Source organism: Typopeltis vanoorti, chromosome 7, assembly GCF_054136105.1.
Source record: "Typopeltis vanoorti isolate ZY-2024b chromosome 7, IOZ_Tvanoo_1.0, whole genome shotgun sequence".
In the NCBI taxonomy this organism is placed as follows: Eukaryota; Metazoa; Arthropoda; class Arachnida; order Uropygi; family Thelyphonidae; genus Typopeltis; species Typopeltis vanoorti.
In genome coordinates, this window is record NC_143555.1 from 58018143 (window position 1) to 58042034 (window position 23892).

The window sequence follows — 23892 nt, forward strand, 5'->3', positions numbered from 1 at the left end:
AGTGGACTCGTCAAGTAATAAAGCAAAATGTTGTTTGGAAAGTTTAGTGGTAACAATTTTCTCAGTATCATCTGACATATCTTTAATTTTATTTTCTATTGTATCGTCCGAATGAGGAATTTTCATAATTTCCTTTTTTTACTTCGTCGTCAAACATAATGTTTACTATTTCACAACATGCTGGTAAAATAAGAGACTCTGATATAGTGTGTGGTTTTAATTTTACAGCAATTAATTCAGCTACCTAATATGATGCAAGTTGTGCTTTATCGGAAATTTTTTAAGTCTTTTCAAATTTTACTTGTTTAACTTGCATGTTCAACAATCTCTTGAAATAATCTTTAATTTTTGAAGCAAGATTGGCGTGCTTCATAGTAAAGTGTCATGTGACATCTTTCATCGGTGGAACACAAGTGTTCTGGGGAACACCAGTTAAGAACCACTGTTCTAAACTGTTCTTAAATTATATTTTCTGATGTCATTTTTCATTTCTTTTCTAACCTGTGTATTTCCACAAATCCTAGATTGTCATTGCTACTTCTGTGTCCTTTTCTTTAATTCTTCCCTTTTTTGTTGTGTGTCCATATCAAGTATCCATAAATTAAGTTTTTTCTCTAGAAGTTCTATTTGCTGGTAAAGATTTTCTTGCGACAAGAAAATTTTCTTGAAACAACAATAACTTCTATTATTGTTGTTTCCTTCATTATATCATATAAGCATAATTCATTCATACTTTTTTTCCTTCAACTTTCCTCCCATTACTTCTTCAAAATTTTCTTTAGGGTTTATTAATCTTTATCTTCTAGTGTGAGTTTTTTCATTAACAATTTCAATCTCTCCCCCTTGAAGTTTATTTTTATCCTTGCTCTCAGCCTATGATTGGTATCATAATTAAGAAAGTTGATAATATATACATCTTCTGGTATTTCCGTACTGTTCACCATAATGGTGGATCGGTTGCTAGTGATGAAGAAATGCACCACCAAATAAAGACGATGGGCATGTAAAGAGTAATCATAACGAGGACTTTAATATTCAAACATTGATTGTATAGCAGTAAAATCTCATGAGAAGAATGAAACTGAATTTATTGAGCTGTTGAGAGACAACTGTCTCAAGCAGCATGTGACAGAAGGAACTTAAGATCAAAGAGTGTTAGATTTGATTATAGTGTCAGAGAGAGTGTTTGAGTTAAAGACATAACTATTCTGTCTCCAGTTGGTGACCGTGATCACCAATTGACACTCAATTGAGAAGTGGCTAAGCTTATGAATATTCCATGCAGAAAGGGATACATGCTGAACTACAAAGCAGGAAATTATGACCAACTGAAGAGTATACTGAGTTCAGTGGAATGGAATCAGTTGCTGGATGAGAAGAATATCGAAGGTGCATGAGGATTTAAAAAAATTAAATGATGCAAAATCAGAATGTATCACAAGAGTTCAAAGAATAAATAGGGTTGTAGACAAATGGATGTGTAATCTTATCAAGCAAGAGATTCGTAAGAAAAGGATGATGCAGTAGGAATACCATATACATAAGGATAACGTCGTTATGAAAATTGTATGGAGCTGGTCAGAAGAGTCACAATTGTTGTACAGAAAGCTAAATCTAAGGATGAAAATAAACTGGCTCTGTAAGCTAAAGATAATCCCGAAGAATTCAATTGATATGCTGCAAGTAAAAGAAAGAAAGAATAACTCTAGTGAATGCAGATGGTGTGAGGGTGACAGATGCAGAAGAGGTTGTTCAACTAATCAGTGCCCATTTTGCTAAAAGCTATTAACCAGGTGCATGCAAGACTGAGCTCACTGCTACCTCTTCACTGGACGAAGAAACTCGTGTATGAGGAGGAGATGGGATATCAGCACAGATGCTAAAAGAGTGTTCAACTGAACTGGATATTCCTTTGATCTGGATATATACTTGAGTCTCAGAACAGGGAAGATACCACAGGAGTGGAAAGAATATATCATCATGAAATTCCTGACATGTACCCTCAAGGGGTGTACAGGATATTTATGATAGTACTATATGAAAAACTTACATCATTACTAACTTCCTATCAACTATCAACAATTTTCCTCCATATCGATGTTATTTGTCAAGATTATTTGTCAAGACTCCAACATTATTAGATCTTATATTTCTGTCTTCTAAAGAACTTTTTTTAACTGTATCAATCCACCTATATCTTGGTCTTCCCCTGGGTCTTTTTCAAGCCAACCTGGCAGAGAACACTTGTTTTGCTACTCTTTCCACTCCCATTCTGTTTAAGAGTGACCATACCACCCGAGATTACCTCTGCTAACACATTCCTGGATGCTAATAATGTCAAGTTCTTTCCTAATATTCTATTTTTAATATGATATTGCCATTATGCTATCTATTCATGCCACTAATCTTTCTCAGGACTCTTACATCTGCGGTCTGTAGTCTTTGGTCGAGTGTTTTACTTCTAACCCAGCTCTCAGATCCATAAGTGAAAATTGGTTTCTTGTATACAGCTAATTTAGTGTTTTGACTAATTTCTCTCTTATTCCACATAAATTTATTCAGTTGACTTCCTACCATACCAACTTTGTTGATTCTGTTGTCTATTTCCATATTCAATTTACCATCTTCATCGAACTCTGTGCTTAAGTAGCTGAAATGTTTTACTTGTTCTATAAGTTTTCCATTCACAATTCAGTTGATATTTTCAATGTTTCTGCCTATTTTCATTCTCTTTGTATTGTTATTGCTGATTTTCATAACAAATTTATTACAACAGTTATTCAATTTAGTCACGAAATCTTGCAGACTTGTAGCAGATTTATTTAGAAGTATAACATCATCTGCATAAAGTAAAGAGTTGAGATTAATATCTCCAATTTTGATATCAGGTTTAATACCTCTTTCATCATGTGATACATATAGATAATGAATAACAGATGGTATAATGTACATCCTTCTCTGCCATCAGATTTAATATCAAACCATCTTCCAGTACTTTCTTCAATTCTAACTGCTGACTTACAACTCAAATAAAGGCTAAGTATTGCTTAATATAATGCCCCATTGACACCATATAGCTGTAGTGTTTTGAATAGCTTTTCTCTTGGAACTTTGTCATATGCCTTGTGCAGGTCTACAAAACTTAAATACAGATCTTTGTAAGATTTCCACTATTTCTCAACTATTGGTCGTAAAGTAAAAATCTGATCCTGACAACCTCTATTTGGCCTGAATCCAGCTTGTTCTTCACCAAGCTTCCTTTCCACAATCCTTCTCAAGTATACTTGTATATATCTTACGAGGGACACTCAGTAGAGAAATACCTCTGTAATTCTCACATTCAGTTTTATTTCACTTTTTGTATATGGGTACTGTGAGAGCTGTAATTTGTAATTCACCCCTCTGTCCAGGCCTTCTGAACTATGCAGTGCAGCCACTCCATACTTGAGCATTTCCGGTCAAATATCATCTAGTAAAATGTACTATTCCACATTTTAGGGTTTTGATGTCTTTTTCTAATTCAGGTATGGATATATATTCCTGACTGTATGCCTGTTGAGCATTTTTTACCACTGTGCTATCATTACTTGTTTCATTTAGCAATTTTTCAAAGTAATTACTCCATACATCAAGGATATCTTTTTCTCCCATTTTCATGTCACCTTTATCATCTCTAACTCCTTTTCCAGCTCTCTTTTCATCATTTCTGAGCTTTTTCAACAGCCTCCAGAATCTTTTGCCACCTTCCTGATATTTATTTTCTATGTTCTTGCCAAAGTCTTCCCATGACTTTTGTTTAGATAGTTTTACACAGTGTTTAGCTTTCTTACATTTGTCTCTGTATTCTCTAAGAGCAAAAGCTGACTTATTCGCCAGGAATTTTCGATATGCTTCTTCTTTTCTTTCACTGCCTCTTTAACTTCCTGTGTCCACCAGGAAGTTATGAATTTTCTATCCTTGCTAACAACCTCACCACATGACTCTCTGGCTCAATCAATCAATGTTTTCTTCAGGGTTTGTTACTGAATCTCCAAGGTTTCATTTCTGTTCTCAAACTCTTTCATTTTTTCATGAATAATGTTTGTGTATTTTAGCCTACTGTTCACACCTGAGAACTGCTCAACTTTTATTCACTTTAAAACTTTTTTACAAGTTCATCTTTTCAATATGAAATTCAATTTTATCCTGCTCAAGACTAAATGGTGATCATTTCAAAATTTCAAATCCTCTGTACACTCTGGTTCCTGCACCAGTGAGAAAACATCACTATCAACAATAGTATAGTCAATGAGAATTTTCTCATTCCTTGCCTGTTCTCTCCATGTGAATTTATGCACATTTTAATGTTGGAACATTGTGTTAGTAATAACCAGTACATTTCCTGAACAGAAATTTAATAGGTATTATTTGCCATTATTATTAACTATGATCTTTTCTTCAAACTTTCCCAAAATATTTTTGCATGTCCGACAATCTGGAAAGAATATATTGTAATCCTATTGAACAAGGGCAGTGCAAAGACTGATGTATCAACCAATCAGTATGTCAGGAGTGGTAGTGAAGATTTTGGAAAAGTTGGTTAGGATTCACATTCAAAAATGGGTTGACAGAGAATCTGTACTTTGCCATGAACACCGTGGGTTTACTAAGAGAAGGTCATGTTTTTTGCTAAGGCTTTTGACAGACTACAGCATGGAAAACTGTTGCATAAATTGAAGAACATGGGTTTGGATTATAAAATATCAGCATGGATAAGAGGATAGTTGACTGACAGATTTCAAAAAGTGGTATATGGGGGATGTTTGTCTTGGGAATTCATTGGGAATCCGAAGCGTTGTTGTCTTGGCTTGCACATCCCCTGAGACACTTCACAAGTGCAGCAGTAGGCGGCCTCCTAGGGGACAATTCTTGGACACCTTCGGGTAACTGACTGGCCGGCTACGCTATTCCTCCCTTCCAGAGTGGTAGGGTTAAGTTTCCTTGCTTGCAATAACTCATCAGATGAAGGCTCCGACTCTTATAGGCTGGAGCCAGGAAACTCGTCACGTGTGAATCCAGATGTCGGTTTCTTGTTTGGAGGAAGAAAGTTAAAAGAAAGCTCTGCAAAGACTGTCATCAACCCATTTATTCAAGTTCTCATCAAGCTTGTTATGGCGGTCAAGGAGTTCCCAATCTCAGACACTTCATATGTGAGGTCTGTGATCGTGCATTTTCTACCGCAGTTGGCCTTGCCGTGCATCGCACCTCGAAACTCCAGCCGAAGCCAACACTGCAATAAGAACAGAGCACGTTGGACTGCCAAAGAAGAAAAGATCCTTGCCACTCATGAGCTTGAGTTGACGGCTCGAGGGATAAAGAAAATCAATGAGGCTTTATTTAAGGCATTCCCATTAAGATCCTTGGATGCCATCAAGTGTCATAGACAGAAAGCCAGTTACAAAGCCTTACTTCAAGAATTGGCAGCCCATCCGCCACAGGTAATATGTCCGCATCTCCTGTCCCTGCCTCTCCATCTTCCAGCCCCCAACCTGCTGTTGAAGAAGAGGCTTTGATTCTCAGACTGACATCATCTCTAGATGAGCCTTCTCTTCTAGAATATAACCATGAAATTCTTAAATATCTCATCCAGACTCACCTCCTGGGAATGGATATCACAGATCAGTTGAATGACTACCTCTACGCTGAATTCTCTGAACACTTCATGACTCGTCAACATCAGCCTACGTCTCATTCTACAATAACTTAGTCAAATAGGAAGCAGAGGAAGAGGGACTATGCAGCTATGCAGGCCCTCTATAAAAAGAATAGAGGGCAATGTGCCAAAACCATCCTTGATGGTGCTTCCCTTCCATCTCTAGCAGACTAACATGATGATTTTGTCAAATTCTGGAGTACAGTCTTTTCTGCTCCACCTCCACACTTCCCTGATTATGATGACCAACCTACGATATCGAGGTCCATTCCTGCCCTTCAAATATACCAGCCTGTCTCCATCCAGGATATTAAAGCAGCTCTTCCATCCAATTTCTCTGCCTCAGGACCTGATGACTTTCCTGCGTCTAGGCTTCGGAAGGTGCCACTGAAGATTCTTCAAGACTTAGTGGACATTCTCCTTTCCAGTAAAGTAATACCACCATACTTAGTTGCTTCAAGAACTATCTTCATTCCGAAGAAAGAAACTTCAAGCTGTGCATTAGACTTTAGACCTATTACCATCTCCCCCTGTGTTACTTAGACTCTATCATAAAATATTAGTTAAATGACTTCAGCAACATATACAGCATGATTATAGATAGAAAGCTTTTGTCCCTTCGGACGGCTGTGCCGAAAATATATATCTTCTTTCTTCTCTTCTCTCTGATTCCCGATGCCAACTTATCTATATATGGCTTCGCTGGACCTCCAAAAGGCCTTTGATAGTGTCTCCCTTCCTGCTCTCCTTCAAGCACAGTCTATTGCTGGATGTCCAGAACCTTTTCTTTCTTATGTTATGGAGCTATACTTGGGTAGCTCCATCACTATCACTACAGGGTCCCGTGCAACTTCTATTCCCGCAGTGCGGGGTGTTCGCCAGGGTGATCCTCTATCTCCCCTTTTCTTTAACTACATCATAGATGAGTTTCTTCATTCTCTTCCTAGCCATATAGACTACTCTCTAGGTGTTTCTTCCTTTAATGCTATGGCCTTTGCAGACGATCTTATTATCATAGCCTCTACTAAGATAGGCTTGCAGCAACTCCTTGACTGGGCAGTTGACTTCTTTTCTATTCGAGGCCTTTCTATTAATGTAGAGAAGTCCTGCTCCTTAGCTCTTGTCCCCTCCGATCGTGACAAGAAGCTTAAGATCGAGACTATAGAGTTTTCCCCTGCACGGGAGGTCGTTGCATGCTTTGACCATCCTGGAAGAGTAGAGATACCTCGGTATCATGTTCACCTCAAAGAGAAGGTCTTCTGTCCCTTCTATCCTAGAAGCTGGGATCGCTTCTTTGAGGAAAGCTCCTCTCAAGACCCAGCAAAGACTGTTTCTCCTTTCCTACTATCTCCTACCTCGCTTATACCACAAGTTGTTGGTGCTTGGTAGGACATACATCTCGGTAATGTCCCGAATGGAGAGGGCTATCCATTTAGCCATGAGATCATGGCTCCGACTGCCGCCTGACACTCCTACTGCATATTTCCATGCAAGGGTGAAGGATGGTGGGCTTGGGGTTCCATCACTTAGATGGCTGATCCAATGCCTGCAACTATCAAGAATCGTGCAGTTAGAACTATCTTCTTCCCCCATCTGCAGAGAGGCTTTCTATAGCCCATTAATACAAGAAGACTTTAGGTGGGCTAAAGGATGGTCCCATTATCAAGGTACTTTAATTGAGTCAGCACCTGCAGAACACAAGAGATGGGCATCTCTGTTGCACTGTTCTGTAGATGGTGCTCCTTTAAAAGAGTCATATCTGGTGCCTTCCCAGCATGATTGGGTAAGGGATGGCACCAGACTACTCCCTGGGTTCGAGTATATTGACCTTATCAGGACAAGGATTAATGCCCTGCCTACTCGAGCCTGCACAGCTCGATGGGGTGGTGACGACTCCAACTGTAGGGCTGGCTGTCACTACAGTGCGACATTGTCTCATATAGCCCAGTGTTGCTTCCACACCCATGGGGTCCGCGTGAGGAGGCATGATGCCATGGCCTCCATTCTGAACAACCGCTTTAAGAACAAAGGTTGGGAGACTGCGGTGGAACCACATTATAGGACCTCTGCGGGTTTGCGTAAGCCAGACTTAGTGATTAAAAGAGATGGTGACGTTTGGGTAGTTGATGCCCAGGTGGTGGGAACAGGGCACCCACTAGCCTATAGCCATAATAATAAAGTAAATTATTATAAAAATAACCAAGATCTAGTTAGTAAGATAAGGGAGGGGCATGGGGCAACTCCGAGGTTTACCAGTGCCACCATCTCTTTACATGGCCTATGGAGTGCAGATAGTTATAAGGACTTAAAACAGCTTGGGCTTATGCAGAAGGATATAAAAGTTCTTTCCTTGAGGGCACTACAGGGCACACTGGTACAATGATAACTAGAACAGGTATAGGGTAAAACACATGTAAAAGCTTAGGCCTACATTAAGTCTGGACATGATGTAAGGGTAGTACTGCCCATAACCAGTACAAAGATTAATAAAAAATAAATAAATAAATAAATAACCAGTGGTGTACCACAGGGATCAATTCTTGGTCCACTGTTATTCAATCTGTATGTTGACGTTGGGAAGGACTTGATAGGCAACATACGGCTATTTGCTGCTGATGATGATGATGATGCAAAGATACGTAGTGTAATAAGGAATGCAGCTGATATGCAGTACTTGCAGAATGATTGCAATAGGCTGGAATTGTGGGCATGGAAAAATGAATGTTAGTAAATGTTAAAGTCATGCACTTCGGCAAGATTAGATATCCAATGTTGTATTATATTGGTGGATTTATGCCAGAAGAAACTGATTAGGCTAGGGATCTTGGAGTGTTAGTAGATAGGAAATTGAAGTTTGAATTGCAAAGATTGCAAATACAACTCAAAAGTTATGGATGTCTTTTTGCTTTGTTTACAAGGCCTTGATAAGGCCTTGTTTGGACTATTGTGTGCAGGTCTGGTCTCCTGATTTCCATTGTGATTATGATACAGTGGAAATGATAAAAATGATATCAGGATTGTATTATACAGATTATAAAGACAGATTGAGAATTTGTAGACTGCAGATACTAGTAAACAGGAGTGATATGATTGAGACTTACAAACTTCTGAAAGGGTCACAGAGGATTTCAGTTGATGGAACTTTTTATTTTATGGAGGGTGAGAAAAGGACAAGAAGGCATCCTTGGAAGCTGAGAATGAACGTCGCGAAGAGGGCAAGATCTAGATTTTTTTTTTCATAGAGTGGTCTGTGACTGGAAGAATGGATTGCCACTGGATGTTGTGTGTGTAAGCAGCATGAATGAATTCAATAACAAGTATGACAGCTGGCAAGCATAGTATGTGGCCTCCCTGGAGGTCTCTGTTAACAATAATATAATCAATTTCACTAAAAACTTCTATTTTGCATAATAAAAAGACTTTTAAATAATGTTATTTAAAAAATACAATTATCTTACAAAGACACTGAGTCTTTGCAAAATAGATTAATAATGGAACACATATAGACCACAGTAATAACTTTAATTAAATAAAGTTACAAATATTTTGTACTGAAAGTAACAGTACATTCTCAGTGTAGAACAAACAGTTAAAGGAATGGAATACAAAGTACAGAACAGTCGGTGGATCACCAAATAAAATTGTTGCCGCGTGCCAGAAGATTAATTACTAAAATATTATTAAATAATTCTTTAAAGATAATTATTTCATTGATGGTTGCATAAAATAAGTCTCCCAAAATTTTGGGAGACAGGCATTTTGATTTAAATTCAGCTGACGTAAGAGGGCTTCACAACTTTCTTTAAAAAGGAGTTCATATTTAAACCTGCATCTGTGGAGAAGACAAGATTTATCCCACTGGATATTATAATTAGTGTCAATGCTATGTTGTGCTAGACCAGACTTATGAGGTTTCATGTATTCAATATAATATTGATGTTCCATCCACAGACCGGTCTGTTTGTTCAAAATATAACAAATTGCATTCACATGGTATCTGGTAAACACCAGCCAATGATAGAAGTTACAGTTTGTCTTTTGTAGACGGCAACAAATGAGAAATTTTGTTGATAGGAAAATATGTGGGAATAAGATGATACTTCTTCAAAATTCTGCCTATAGACTCTGAGATGCCTGAAATGTAAGGGATTGGAACTCTGCGGTCTGTTGAAGAATCCTGAGGTGTTGGAACATAGGAGTCAATTATCTGTTGGATTTGATTAGGGTTGTAACCATTAGATTCTATTAACTTTTTTATAGTGAAAAGTTCTTGTTGTAAGATTGATGAAGAGGAGCATACTTTATGTGCTCTATTAATTAAAGATTTGATAATGCTAATTTTTTGAGAGGTGTGATGAGCAGACTTTTGATGAATGTATCTGGCAGTAAAAGTAGGTTTCTGATAGACACTTGTAGACAAAGTACCAGAGGATGTGCGTGTAAGGAGGATGTCCAAGAATGGTAAACTACCAGACTTTCCTTTTTCCATGGTGAACTGAATGCGTGGGTGAAGTCTATTTATCTGTTGTAGAAATGTGGTAAGTTCCTCTTCAGCATGTGGCCAAATAGTAAAAACATCATTGACATAATGAAACCAAAGAGAGGGTTGGGGATGAGAACAAGGTGTCTTCCAGATGTTTCAAAAAATAGTTTGCCAAAGGTGGAGATAGAGGGCTACCCATGGCAGTACCTTCAACTTGTTTGTAGATCTTGTTTTTCCAGCTGAAATAACCTGAATGTATAACAAATTCAAAAATCTTTGCAATATCCAGAGGGTAATCATCATATAGTAAGTTGACCGTGTCAGCTAATGGAATATTGGTAAAAAGGAAAACAATATCAAAACTGACTAGTAAGTCAGACTCTTTGATTTGAATATCCTTGATTTATTCAAGAAAATATGTCGAATTTTTGATGAAAGATCTAGGATGTCCAGTAAGGGCAGTTAATGATCGTAACAAAAATTTTGCAATTTGATAAGTGGGAGAGTCAATACAATTCACGATGGGTCTTACTGGATAACCTTCTTTATGGATTTTTGGGAGGCCATATAAAGAGGAGTTCTTCCAAAATAAGTGCGCAGTTTATCCATGAAGTTTTGATCCCAAATGATAACTTCATCAAGCAACTTATTTAATTGTTTAATTTGCGAATTTGTAGGATTATGATTGATTTCTTGACAGGTGGAGGTATCTTGTAAAAAGCTGGTAACTTTTCTCTCATAGTCAGTTTCATCCATGATCACAACAGCTTTTCCTTTATCGGCTTTTGAAATAGATATTTCATTATTTTTTCTTTGTGCTGTTTATCCTGCTAATAAGTTTAGCAAAGTAAATAATTTCTGTGATATATTTGTATGAAAATCAGTATTAAAAAGAGTAAAATTATAAAAATAATCAAGAAAATATAAAACATTAACTACTGTCACATTCTATTCTGAGTAGTGAATCTACAGAATCTACATTTAAACTCTTTAATCACAATTTTCAATTAAGATGCAAATTAAATATTGAAACAGATAACAAAGCTGGTATGGTGGAGAGCAAACTAAATATATTTATAACATGGAATAAGATAGAAATCAACAAAATACTAAGCTAGCAGTACATAAATGATAGTATTCGAAAGTCAATTTTAACCTGGATTAGAGGAATACAAAAATAAAATATCAATAGATATCAATAGATAACAATATCAATAGATAAAGCCCACAGAGTTTTGAGGAAATTAGAGTGTATAAACAGCATCAACATTAGAACTATATTAAAAATTACAATACCAGAAAATAACTTGTCCTTAGGTAATAATAATGAGGATGATTCATTCTAATGTAAAACATCAGAAATAGAAAGTACTTTTCATTAATTTCATATTAATACATATAAAACTAGCAGCTTTGAAGAGATGAGATGGAATTCAAAATTTAAATTTGATCTACCTTTCTTCTGTGTGGTTAAAATTATTATTATCTAAAATATTTAAAATCTCAAGAAATACAATTAAATACCTCAAATGTCCTACATGCATTTCTTTAGCTATATTTGGAGAGGAAAAATCCACAATAACTCTGTACTTTCTAGAAACAAGGGGTGGTCTCACACCTTTGGTAAGCAAATCAGAAATTTGTTTACTTACATACTGTTGATTCAGAGTAATATTGATGAAACCTGGACCTGCAATTTCAGTTTTTTCTATTACTTCACTTTTAGGTATATGAGAAATTATTTCTCGAGCACAAACCTGTGGAGAAACCTTCTTACCATCTGTCTTTTGAATTATCTGAAAGCAGATGACACAAGAAATGAATAGCCATCCTGAATTAAAATTAGCATATACAAGAGTAAAAATCAACTGGATCAGTTTTGTAGGATCATTTATTTTGTGTATACTATAATGCTAAGGTATGGCATGCCAATAAAATTAAGAGCAACCTCATCTTTTGTTAAAAGTTCAATATCTTACAGCAAGGCTGAGATGTCAATGACTCAAAATAATGTTTTACAGCATAAATAACACCAAAAGAGAGAAGAAAAAAAAAAAAAATTAAATTCACTAATATTTTGCTGGTTTTCCAACTAGCATCATCAGAGCACAATTATAACTATGATAGGCACGAAGCACTAAACTATGTAATTGAGGAAAACAATTTAAATTGTAACTGAGAACAGAAGTAATGTCCTTACATGACTTCCTCTATGGGTTGGATAACCACAAAGCTAATTTAGAGAAGTCGGATTATCAGTTCTTAAAATGATAGTACTGTGTGCCTATCACAGTTATAATTGTGTAAGGAACAATTTTTTAACCAGCTCTGATGATGCTGGCTAGAAAACCAGTGAAATATTGGTGAGTTTAATAATCCTCCCTCCCACCCTCTCCTAGTGTTGTTTATATCATAAAACATTATTATGAGTTATTCTCCTGTTTGAAATCTGTATTGTGTAATGGATTCAATTACTCATCATCAATACTCTTCCTGTTGCTATGGAGAGGTCTCTCTTGCAGGCCATCCTATTTCCAGCTTTCCTCTTCAGTCATAATGTCTTCCGATTAATCTTAAACATCCTTTCTAAGAATGTAAATTATTCAGAATTTCATCTTTCCTTTTATGAAAGTTCTCTTTTATTTCCCACAAGCGTTCATTGTTTCCTCTTTCTCTCCAATTTAATCCAATTAAATTAACTACATAAGAAATATTAAGAAATTTACCAGAAGATCATTAACTGTGGCTTGAGTAATTCAGAGAAAGGGTGGGAGACAGAGGAATAGATCACTATATTAAATTTCTTTTAGTATAGCACTGTACCAATAGAGCTTTGGTCAGAACTTGTCCACTGAGAGTAACTATATTTAGAAGATTGTTTAACAAGTTTGCAACTGGCAGGAACAAATTATCTCAGGCTTTCTAGTTATATATCTTGAACAGGCACCAAAAATTGTGATGTGTGGTCCCATCAAAACCAAAACTGTCAAGGGGAATGGGGAAATGTTTTTTTTTTCAGGATATATTAAAAACCAATAAATAAAGGTAGATCCATATTTGGTTGATAAATGTAAATTATTAAAAGGTGTAAGGAATATGTGAACCTATACTAATGAGATATTATTAAACAGGCCTCCATGGAGTCAAAAGACTCATCGTGGGAGGTCCTTCCTAAGAAACACAGTCTATCAAGACTTATCGAGGGGAGGTCCCTCCCCCCAAGAAACACAAAGCCAATCATACCACTCCTTAAACTCATTGACCGTTCTCACTCTCACCACTCCATCAGGCAATGCATTCCATGGTTCAACCACCCTCCATGAAAAGAAACCACTCCTCACCCTCTTGCTCATGGTTTCCTTTCTTAACTTCCAGGGATGGCCTCTTGTCATCACTCCTTCCCTCTGTTCAAATATATGAATGAATTCCCCAATGTCAACCCTGTAACCACATTTTAACAGTTTAAAAGTCTCAATCATATCACCTCTCCTTCTTCTATCCACCAAACTCTGCAGTCCACATTCTCTCAGCTGATCCTCATAACTAACATTGTACAGTCAGTCCTGAAACTATCTTTGTTATCCGCCTTTTGTACCCTTTCCACAGTTAATATATCCCCTTCAAATCCCGGGGACCAAATCTGAGAACAATAGTCTAAGTGTGGTCTGATCAGAGTCTTATACAATGGAATGATAACCCTTTTATCTCTGCACGGTCAGTGTCCTCATTATTGCAGCAATCCTCTGTGCTACCTTCACCACCTTTGCAATATGTCGCCTAAATTTCAGGTTTCTATCGATCATCAACCCCAGATCTCTTGTCTCCCCTACTTCCTCCAGTATAACTCCTCCCATAGAGTATGCAGCATCCCATCGATGTTTCCCAAACCTTGAGACCTTACATTTTGCAGCATTAAACCGACACCCCCATTCATTTGCCCATCTATCTAGCTTATTCAAATCCTCTGGTAGGGCTACCACATCTGCACTATTACTAATAATCCTTCCCAGCTTCGCATCATCCGCAAACAACTGAATATCCCCTTGCAATCCACTGGCAATGTCACTGATATAAAGGTTAAACAATATAGGTCCCAGTACTGAGCCCTGTGGAACCCCACTTGTAACCCTCTGCCTCCTTGGAACTGCCCCACCACACAACTCTCTGATACCTATCGGACAGCCAATCCTAAATCCAGTTGACCAATCTGAATCCAGACTCATGTGTTGCAACTTAAATATCAGCTTATCATGTGGCACCCTGTCAAATGCCCTCGCTAAGTCTAAAAAATGGCAGTATATGCCTTTATTTTTCAAAATAATCTCCTTTAAGCTTAATACATTTATTCCAGCGATGCTCCAGTGCCATTATCCTGCCCCCCGTAGTCCCCATAAGATCTGCAAAATACCCTTCTACAGCTGCAATCACCTCTTGATTCGAAGAAAATGCTGACCAGTGAGGAAGAGTTTTGTTTTGAAAAGAGATAGAAGTCAGAAGGAGCCAAATCTGGGGAATAGGGTGGATGTTCCAACAATTCATAGTGCAGATCCCTTAATTTTCCCATTGCCAAAACATCTTTGTGGGTAGGTACATTGTCCTGATGAAAGATGATTTTTTTCTTCTGCAAACTGGGTCCTTTCTCATGCATTTTTTTTTTTGTCTAGTCTGGTTAAAAGATTGGAATAACATTCCCTGGTTATTGTTTTACCCTTTTCAAGATAATTAATAAACAAAATGCTTTTAGCATCCAAAAAAAAAACCAATGCCATCATCTTTCCTGCTGATGGAACCCACTTTGTCTTCTTTGGCACTGAACAACCGGCTTCTGTCCACTGCCTTGACTGCTGTTTGGATTCTGGTGTGTAATGGTGAATATCCAAATCTCATCTATAGTAATAAATTGATGCACAAAATCAGTTTTATTCTGTGTAAACGCTCCAAGCAGTGTCCTGAGATTTTCATGCAAATGCGTTTTTGATGTGCTGTGAGCAAGCGTGGCACTCATCTTCCACAAAGCTTTTCATTTGCAATTTTTCATGCAAAATATGTCCTACACACTCTTTTGAAATGCCTATAGTCCCAGCAATTTCATGCACTATGATTCGCTGGTCATCCAATAACATATCGTGCACTTGATCAATGATTCTGGGTCTTGTTACACTTTTTGGACGTCCTCCACGTCCAAAAGGACGTGGAGCATCTTCAAAGCTGGTACAGCCATGTTTAAACTCGGCAGCCCATTTCTTAATTGTCAAAAACGAAGGAGAAGAGTGCCCATAAACTTTTTATGCACTTCGAATGAATTTCTTTTGGAGTTAAACCTTCTTTTACAAAGAATTTTATAACTGCACAACAATCCATTTTATCCATTTCAAGGGATACAAATAACAAACTACTTAATAGAATAATTTATATCACATGAATGCTCATGACAGATGTACCAACTTAGAAAAAAAAATCTTGCTGATAGTGTTACCATCTACAGGTCGAGGCCGAGAACTTTTCAGACCACTCTCATATAGTTTATGATCCTAAATGTAAATTAGCCTTAATTTACATCCTAAATGTGTTTAAAAGTAACAATGCACCGTATAGCATTTATACACTTATCACCTAGCAGTTTAATTTCTTAACTAGAAATGTCTTAAATTGTCTTAAAGATAAGTGTACTGCCAGATTTTAAACGAGATTAATCATTCGGAGGTCAGTTATCATTTTATTGTTGAGCATATTGCAACATGATCTGCTCCACGTTTCACTCTAGAGATAACATAATTTAACTCTAGAGATAACTTTTCAGACCATCCTTGTATGTACTGTATTACTGATAGAATAATTTGTGTGTGGGGGGGGGGACACATAATAAACAAAAGAAGAAAAAAATTAAGCTAAATATGCTCTTAAAAAAAAAAAAAAAAAAAAACTGGACCTATTCATAACTAATGTTGAAATCTCCAGTCACAGATTGACAAAGGATAATGAGGAACTTGGTGATAAATTGAGAATTTGGTAGTATACATGTTTGCAATTTGTCTTCAACAAACAGAGCTTTAAACTGTTAGAATAAAGCATTTCTCAAACTAATCACTACATGAAGCATATATAATCGAAGAAGATGAAATTGGCAGAATAGTACACCTTTATAAATATCATGGACATTTCTAGAGTCAACATTATGCTGGTAGAAGTCTGGTAATATATATGATATAAGTGGTGGAGGTTCAAGTCAGATAGCTGACTAATTCCTTGAAATTGAGGTCATTATGTTTACTAAGGTTGTAAAAATTGATAAAGGCCTCACCTGCTTCCTTGAAGTTTCCGTCATATCAGAATTTAGCATAATGTAATGGCTGGGTTCTTTACAAATCAATCCTATGGATATCTACACACACCAGATATCTATACCCCCCCCCCCACAAAAAAAAAGACCTCTCTTCAAATACTCTTAGTATACAATGAAAAACAAGAGCATGTAAAGTCAATGTGTTTCACATGCATCTATTTCTTTCTGTGCTTGGTGGGTGGTAAGATTATTATGCATTATAAGAGTGACAACAAACATTCAACAAAGAAAAATTTAAATTTATGGGATCCCTGAAACATAAATTCTTTCGAACCAGAAAAAAAAAAAATTAAAATAAGTGCTCTTTATTAATACTGCTACAATAATTTTTGGAGTCAAGAACAGCTGATGACAATATATATATTTTTTCGTTACTTTTACAATCTATAAAATGGATTATATGTCTCAAAATTTCAAAATATGTCTTGCTTTTGTTAACTTTCAAATGGGATCATAGTAGTAATAATTATTACTATCATAGAGCATCAAGGACTCATCAAAGGAGACCATACATCATCCAAAAACTGTTCTGCTCACTCGCTGTTCTATGAAAGGAAAATGTGGTTCTCACACCTTTTTTTAACAGCAAACAAACTCAATTTCCATGTATGCCATACCCTGCCTGCTCCACCTTATACATAATGAAAAATTTTATCAACTGATATCCTAAAACATCCTTTCAGAAGTTTATAGGCTTTTATATCATCCCACTTTCACTCATTTAACAGTGTCTGCAGTCCACATGCTCTCAATTGTTGCTTATAATCTATATTCCATAATCTCAAAATAGTCTGCAACTCTTCTTTGCACCCACTCCACAGACTCTTCATCACCTAGGAACCCACGAGACCAAACTGGCGCATGGCAGTCCAGGTGTGGTCAAATCAAGGTCTTGTAAAGAGGCAAAATTGTTTCTTTGCATATACATGTCAATATATGTATAAGGAATCCATGTCAGCACTGCAATTATTCTCTGAGTTGTATTTGTAATTTCAACTTCCTATCCACCATAACTCCAAGTTCCTTAGCCTCATCATTTTCTTCTAGCAAAATCTCATCAATGTATTTTGCCACTGGAAATTTTATTATGCCAAAGTGCATAACTTTATACTTGATAACATTAAATTGATAGCTATTTACATTTGCCCACAGTTCCAGCCTATTCAAGACATTCTTTAAGTGCATCATATCAGTAGCATCCCCGAATGTCCTGCACATCTTTAAATCATCAGCAAGCAAACAATTTGAACATCTATCAGGTCCTTCTCAATATCATCGATGTATAAATGTATGGTCCCTGGAGTATGCCACTAAATCTGACAGATTCACCATCAATATACACAGTCTTGCCATAAATACTGTTACAACTTTACCCCTATCCCCCCCCCCCATGCTGCCTACAGAATTGTATGAGCCCAATTCCATTAGCCCACTAATGGAATTGGGCTCATACAATTCTACTGATAAACGCCTCTACTGATAAACGCGCAAATGTTGGCTGTATGGAGCCAACATTCACGCATTTATCAGTAAAGAGTTGTCTAGATGTGTGGTTAACATGCAATGGGTAGATTATGAGAACCATAGAATCCCCCTGCAGCCACCAGTTGTTTTAAACATGCTAAAAACATTCTCAGTAGATTGTTTGTCTACTGGACTATAAACCATTATAATGATACAGAAGATGTATCTGACCACCAAAGAAGAGGTCGACTATGCTGCATTAAGACAACATAGCTTGTGAGGACTGAAGGCACACCTCCACAGTAATCCTGTGATTATGGCAGAAGTGATGTAGTGAGAGATAAACATTTCAGAGAACAATGTCACATGTACTAACTGATGACCTGAGGATGAGAGTCTATCATTGTTCTACTGGACACTTCCTAACATCACAACTTATGTAGCAGAGGGTGATAAAATCAAAGACACTTCTCCTGTGGTATATGAACAACAGACACAGAGCCCTTCAAAAATGAGAAGATTTTTACCATTGAAGAGCCATTTAACCATAGCAATTAGGATTCAGACAGCTCATCACCCTGTGGCAGTGATGGTTTGGTGGGGATGATTTATTGGGGGAGAGTATCCAAGTTGCATTTCTGTGAGAAAGGGGTCAAAAAACCTCCACATTAAGATGCTGTGCTGGAACCTGTGGTATGGAACAGTACTCAGCCACTGCAAGGATGATATCAAGTGGTTGGAGGCGAATGTGCCTGACCACATATCGTCATCTGATTGGCTGTCTGAAAGTCCAGAACTGAATCCATGGAATTCAAATTGTGGGTCGGAGCTTGAGAGAGAGTAGCCTCCAAGAAACAACACCCCAGCATTGATTTGGAGTAAGCAGTGGCAGCATTTTCATTGGAAATGCTGGCACTGCTCTGTCATATTTCCACTGCTACATTATATTTTTGCCTCAGATTTTGGGCATGTGTGAAGGCAAAAGGGGGATATTTCGAACAATGAGTGCTGCTATATGTGGTTAAAGCTGTAAATGATTCAATGATAGATTAAAGGTTTATGCACTGTTCAAATTGTAATAGTATTTATGGCTAGACTTGGTAAGAAAGTGGTAGGTACCACTTTCTGATACCTATCAGCCACCTATTTATCAAATAGGTGGTAGCTTATATTCCAATTCTATACCCCTCAATTTCTGCAACAGCCTTTCATGTGGCATCCTATCAAATGCCTTAGCAAAGTCCAATAGTATCATAGTATCCATTCCCTTTATTCAGCTATGCCATAATTTTATTATTAAAATATGAGCAAACTACACAAGCATGACCTTCCTTTAATAAACCCATGCTGCTCCTTGGAAAGTATAGCTTGTCATCAGGATGGAAGAAAAGAAATGTGATATCCTATCTGTCCTGATTGCCAAATTCTTATCAGGGTTATGCAAGTGCAAGAACTCAGCTACTTAGGCACAATTTTTGTGAAGATGACAAATTAATGAAAATAAATGACAAAATTGGAAAAGCTGGTAAATTGAAGAATCAACTGAATAAATTTATATGGGATAAGAGAGGAATTAGCCAGAATACTAACAGTATACAAGGTTCAAGTCACTTTTCAATTAAGGATTGAAAGGTTGAGTTAGAAGGAAAACAGTTGATCAAAGACTGAAAACCAAAGATATGAGAGGTCTAAGAAAAATTAGGGGAATGAACAGATGATATCAATGGCAGAATCACATTAAAACTGAAGAAATCTGATATTGTTAGCATTCAGGAATGCATGAGCAGAGCTAATCACACATTGTGAGGTCACATAAAGAGAACGCGAGAGGAACAATGAGAAAACAGGTGTTTGATGCAGTTAGAAGTGAGTCCCATAGAAGACCAAAATATAAGAACTGATAATAGCAGATAACAGACAAATTTTAAGGAAAATTACCAATAGGAAGTTAGTAATAATATAAACTTTTCATATAGTACCATCAGAGTATTCCATATAAACCCCTTGAAGGTATGTATCAGGAATTTGATGATGTTATGCAAGTTCTAGAACTATCTTCTCATGCACCTCTATCTCTTTACACAATATAGTGGTAGCACTGTGTGCCATGTTGTACACAGATTGATAAATCTTAACAAAGTGTGCACTCATTATTTGAACAATTTGCATCGACTTCTAATATAAGTGTACTAATCATATTCATTAAAGCTATCCTTCTGGATTGATTTTTTTCTTTTACTTGCAGCATAACAATAAAATTCTTTGTGGTTGCTTTTAGTCTGCAAAACCAATTTCTCTTCATACTCTGACTTTACCTTCCATTTAATACTCATAACTTGTTTGGCCTGTGCTTTATATATTTCATAATTTCTGCCATCCTCATTCTCAGGATATTCCTTTCACATCATCATCGTCGTATTGATATCTTGCTTGATAAGGCTTCACACTGAACTCTTGAGACGCATTCAGATACCATTATTTAAACAACTTTTCAAACCTTCCTCTCTACTGCTAATATCCTTCCCAATCAGTAATTGATACCATGGGACTGAACATAGTATTCTCTTAAACTTTTCATAATTTTCAGCATGTAACTTTTCCTAACTGGAATATCCATATACTTCGCTACTTCCCATCAGCATGGTATGATGACTGTCAACAAATGGTGGCAAAGCAGTCATATTCTTAACTGAGATTCCTTCTGGTGGTATGATTAAGAATGTGACTGCTTTGCCACCATTTATTTGTTGACAGTCATCATGCTGCTAAGGACCTAAAGACCTAGAGCTCCTTTCACAAGCTGCTTTGGAAAGTTGTCTTGCAACAACTAATAAATTCTCCATCATTCTTACTATCATTTTTCTCTGTTATGCAATCAATGTTTGGATAATTAAAGTCACCCATAATGATTACTCATTTAATACCCATCAGGATAACTGGTAATGCATTTCACTATTCCTAGTAAAAACCCCACAATATTTCATCCTTTGTACCCACTTCATACCAAATAGCCCAAATTTTCTGCCACATGGACTATAAATACTATTATTGCTTTCATAAGTTTCTATCTATGTGGACTCAAATCATCTGCTATAATTAGTAGCCTCCCTCCCCCCACTATCTATTCTCTCCTCTCCTTAAAAATACTATATCCTTGATTCCTGTTGCTACATCAGACTCCGAGAGTTCGATTTCACTAATGCAAACAATCTTAGGCCACAACATATCCACCAAGGCAACAAACAACCTGTTTGTTACTGATGCTCCTGGCATTTGTGTATAGATATAAAAAACACCACCTAGCTATTTTGTATACTTACATCTGCACTCTGCTTGTCCTAGCTAGGTAGCCTTCTCTTGCCTGTTCCTCCCCGATCCAAAAGTCTGAAACCAATGCATACAGATCTGCCCCTTTAACTGTGCTCAGACATCTTTATCAAGTTTCATATATCCTATCTGCACTTATACATACATTATCACTGTTCTTCCCTTGATAAGACCAGCCTGGTTGGCCGAGTAATTAGCATATCCACTCTCCATCCAAAAGGCTGCGCGTTCAAATCCCGCCGTAGGCATAGATGTTTGTGATTGTCTGTGAAAATACTAGTGGTGGTCGGCAGTAGATAGTGTTGGTGTAGATATGAAGGTAGTTGCGGTTGGTGGAGTGGTGGAGTAGGTGCCCTCCCTAGATGACTCCCTGGAGGTGTTATGTAATAATAATAATAATAATAATAATAACCTAGTTTTCCCAACTCTTTGCATTAGGGCTTAACCCTAATAAATATTTTCTCCAGGTTCATGATATCAAATCCATTCAAATATGACTTCCCTCTCATACAAGGATTTTCTATCATCAAACTCACTCCACATATGCAAAAAAGTCGCATCCATTTCTTCTACACAGCTATGTATTAAATCATTTGCTATCATAGTCCTTAACAGAAAAATAAAAGATAGCAAATCACAGACGTTCTCATTAAGTTTGTATATGGTAATGGAGTCACTACAAAATGTATTCATTTTAATAGAATTTTATTATTACATTACTTTTATTTTAAATGTCTTCTAAATGCCCATCTCTATCCCAACCCACCCACACAATAGCAGCTTCAAAAAACTCTAATTTTTGCATAAAATTTTCCATCACTGTCATAAAAATCTACTACCAGTAATACTTCAGTCTCTTCTCTGATGTTATGGTCAAATAGTATTTGAGACTTATTAACATTGCTCTTTCTTTTATATATCTCCATAAAAAATCTGAAGCATCAGAAGGTGGCTGTGCAGGCCAACTGATAATGGCAAAATGTGAAATTGATTGATGTAGGAAGAGTGACTTTAAAGCACCAGTTTCACTCACAGGTGAGCTAGTTTCAGTATGGCTCCGCCTTACTGAAACAACCACATACAAGCCATGATGCAGTTTTTGTTTTAATTTTATATACATTTTTTTCTTTTACATAATCTGGAAACCAAAGTCTGCAGACTAAACATGAAACTTTTTCAAACCATTCAATACCACCAGCAATAAACAGGGTGGCATCTGACAACAAGCAATGAAATTCATCTCACTAAAGTTGCTTAGTTTGTGGTAAAAAAAAATAAAATAAAATAAAGTTTTTTTTTTTAATTATTCATCAGTGACATCTACTGCATTGCCATTAATATTCTTACTGACAAAACTGTTTAAGTGGAAATAAGCTTCACCAATCATGAGAAAATTTTCAGCTACATTTCTCCATTTTGGTTTAAAAAAGTTCAAGCAAAAAACACACAGCTTCTAACTGATTTGGCTTGTCTGTTACCCTCAGTCCATGTTCTAATTGCATTTTGTGTGAAAACAATTTCAAATCTTTCTTGAGAATTTGATGTTGTGTTGATCTGGTTATACCCAAGTGCAATATTTTCATGTGTATACCTCATATTTGGTCTTCCAGTGTGATCACTAATGCTTCTTTCATTTCAAAATCAGGATATTACTCTTAAACTAACTGTTCAAGAGATGCATTTTTGATGTGAAAATGCAAGTTATTAATACAAAAAATGGTCTTGAGAAATATGATGGTGCACACTGCATAATATAGTAAAACAATATATTGCTGGAATCTTCATTATTATTCATATATATGGGTACCTTTATTGAGTCCATAACCTCATCATGGTAGGTCCACAGCATGAGCACTAACCATCAATATCTGCACAATACTTGTCATATTTTGCTTTGAACTTATTCACCTACAAAGCACACTCACAACTGACTCTGGTTTCCCCTTCCAATGACTCACCACTCTTCAATGGAGATTTATTTATTCATGTGGGGTTCTCCTCATTCCTCGAAACCCCCCCCCCCCAAGGATTGGTTCAGCCCTCCTAATGAGGGATTAAGTATGTATTTCTGACTGTAGCCTGTGTGTTCAAGGGGCCAGTTTGCCTGCTTGTGGGATGAAAAACCCTGCTGTCCATGCCCAATACCGGCTAACTTGGCTATGGCTGAGGAAGATCCTTGAGCTCCTCACGTTGTCGACGGGAATCGAACCTAGGACATTCCTTCCCCAGGCATATGGTTGCGAAGTGCATAGCCACTAGGCTAATCGTGAGGACATAAAGAGGTATAATAACCTCTTTATCACCTTTTGTCAGTGTAGTCTTTAATAACTAAGTAAACATAAGAGCTATTTTAGCCATTTTTGCAATATGACCTCTGAATTTCAACTCAGAGTCTATCAATGCTCCTTATTAATTTCTTGCAGCCTGCATCCATCAATGCAGACATAACTTGCAATATTTTCGTCCCAAAATGCATAACTTCATGCACTGTTACATTAAACTGACAGCCATTCTTCTTTGCCCTTATTGTCAGTCTATATAAATCCTCCTCCTGCAAGATCTCTGCATCTTCCTTATTTAACT

At 36.9% G+C, this 23892-nt stretch overlaps 1 protein-coding gene across 1 annotated transcript in view; it reads right to left on the bottom strand.

The window, feature by feature from the left end:
• ArgRS (arginine--tRNA ligase-like protein) overlaps positions 1-23892 on the bottom strand; it is a 222651-nt gene that overhangs the window by 134836 nt on the left and 63923 nt on the right. Inside the window, exon 4 of the mRNA XM_090395884.1 lies at positions 11700-11971. Within this exon, the coding sequence (XP_090252010.1) occupies positions 11700-11971 (272 nt within the window). The remainder of the gene's footprint in view (positions 1-11699; positions 11972-23892) is intronic.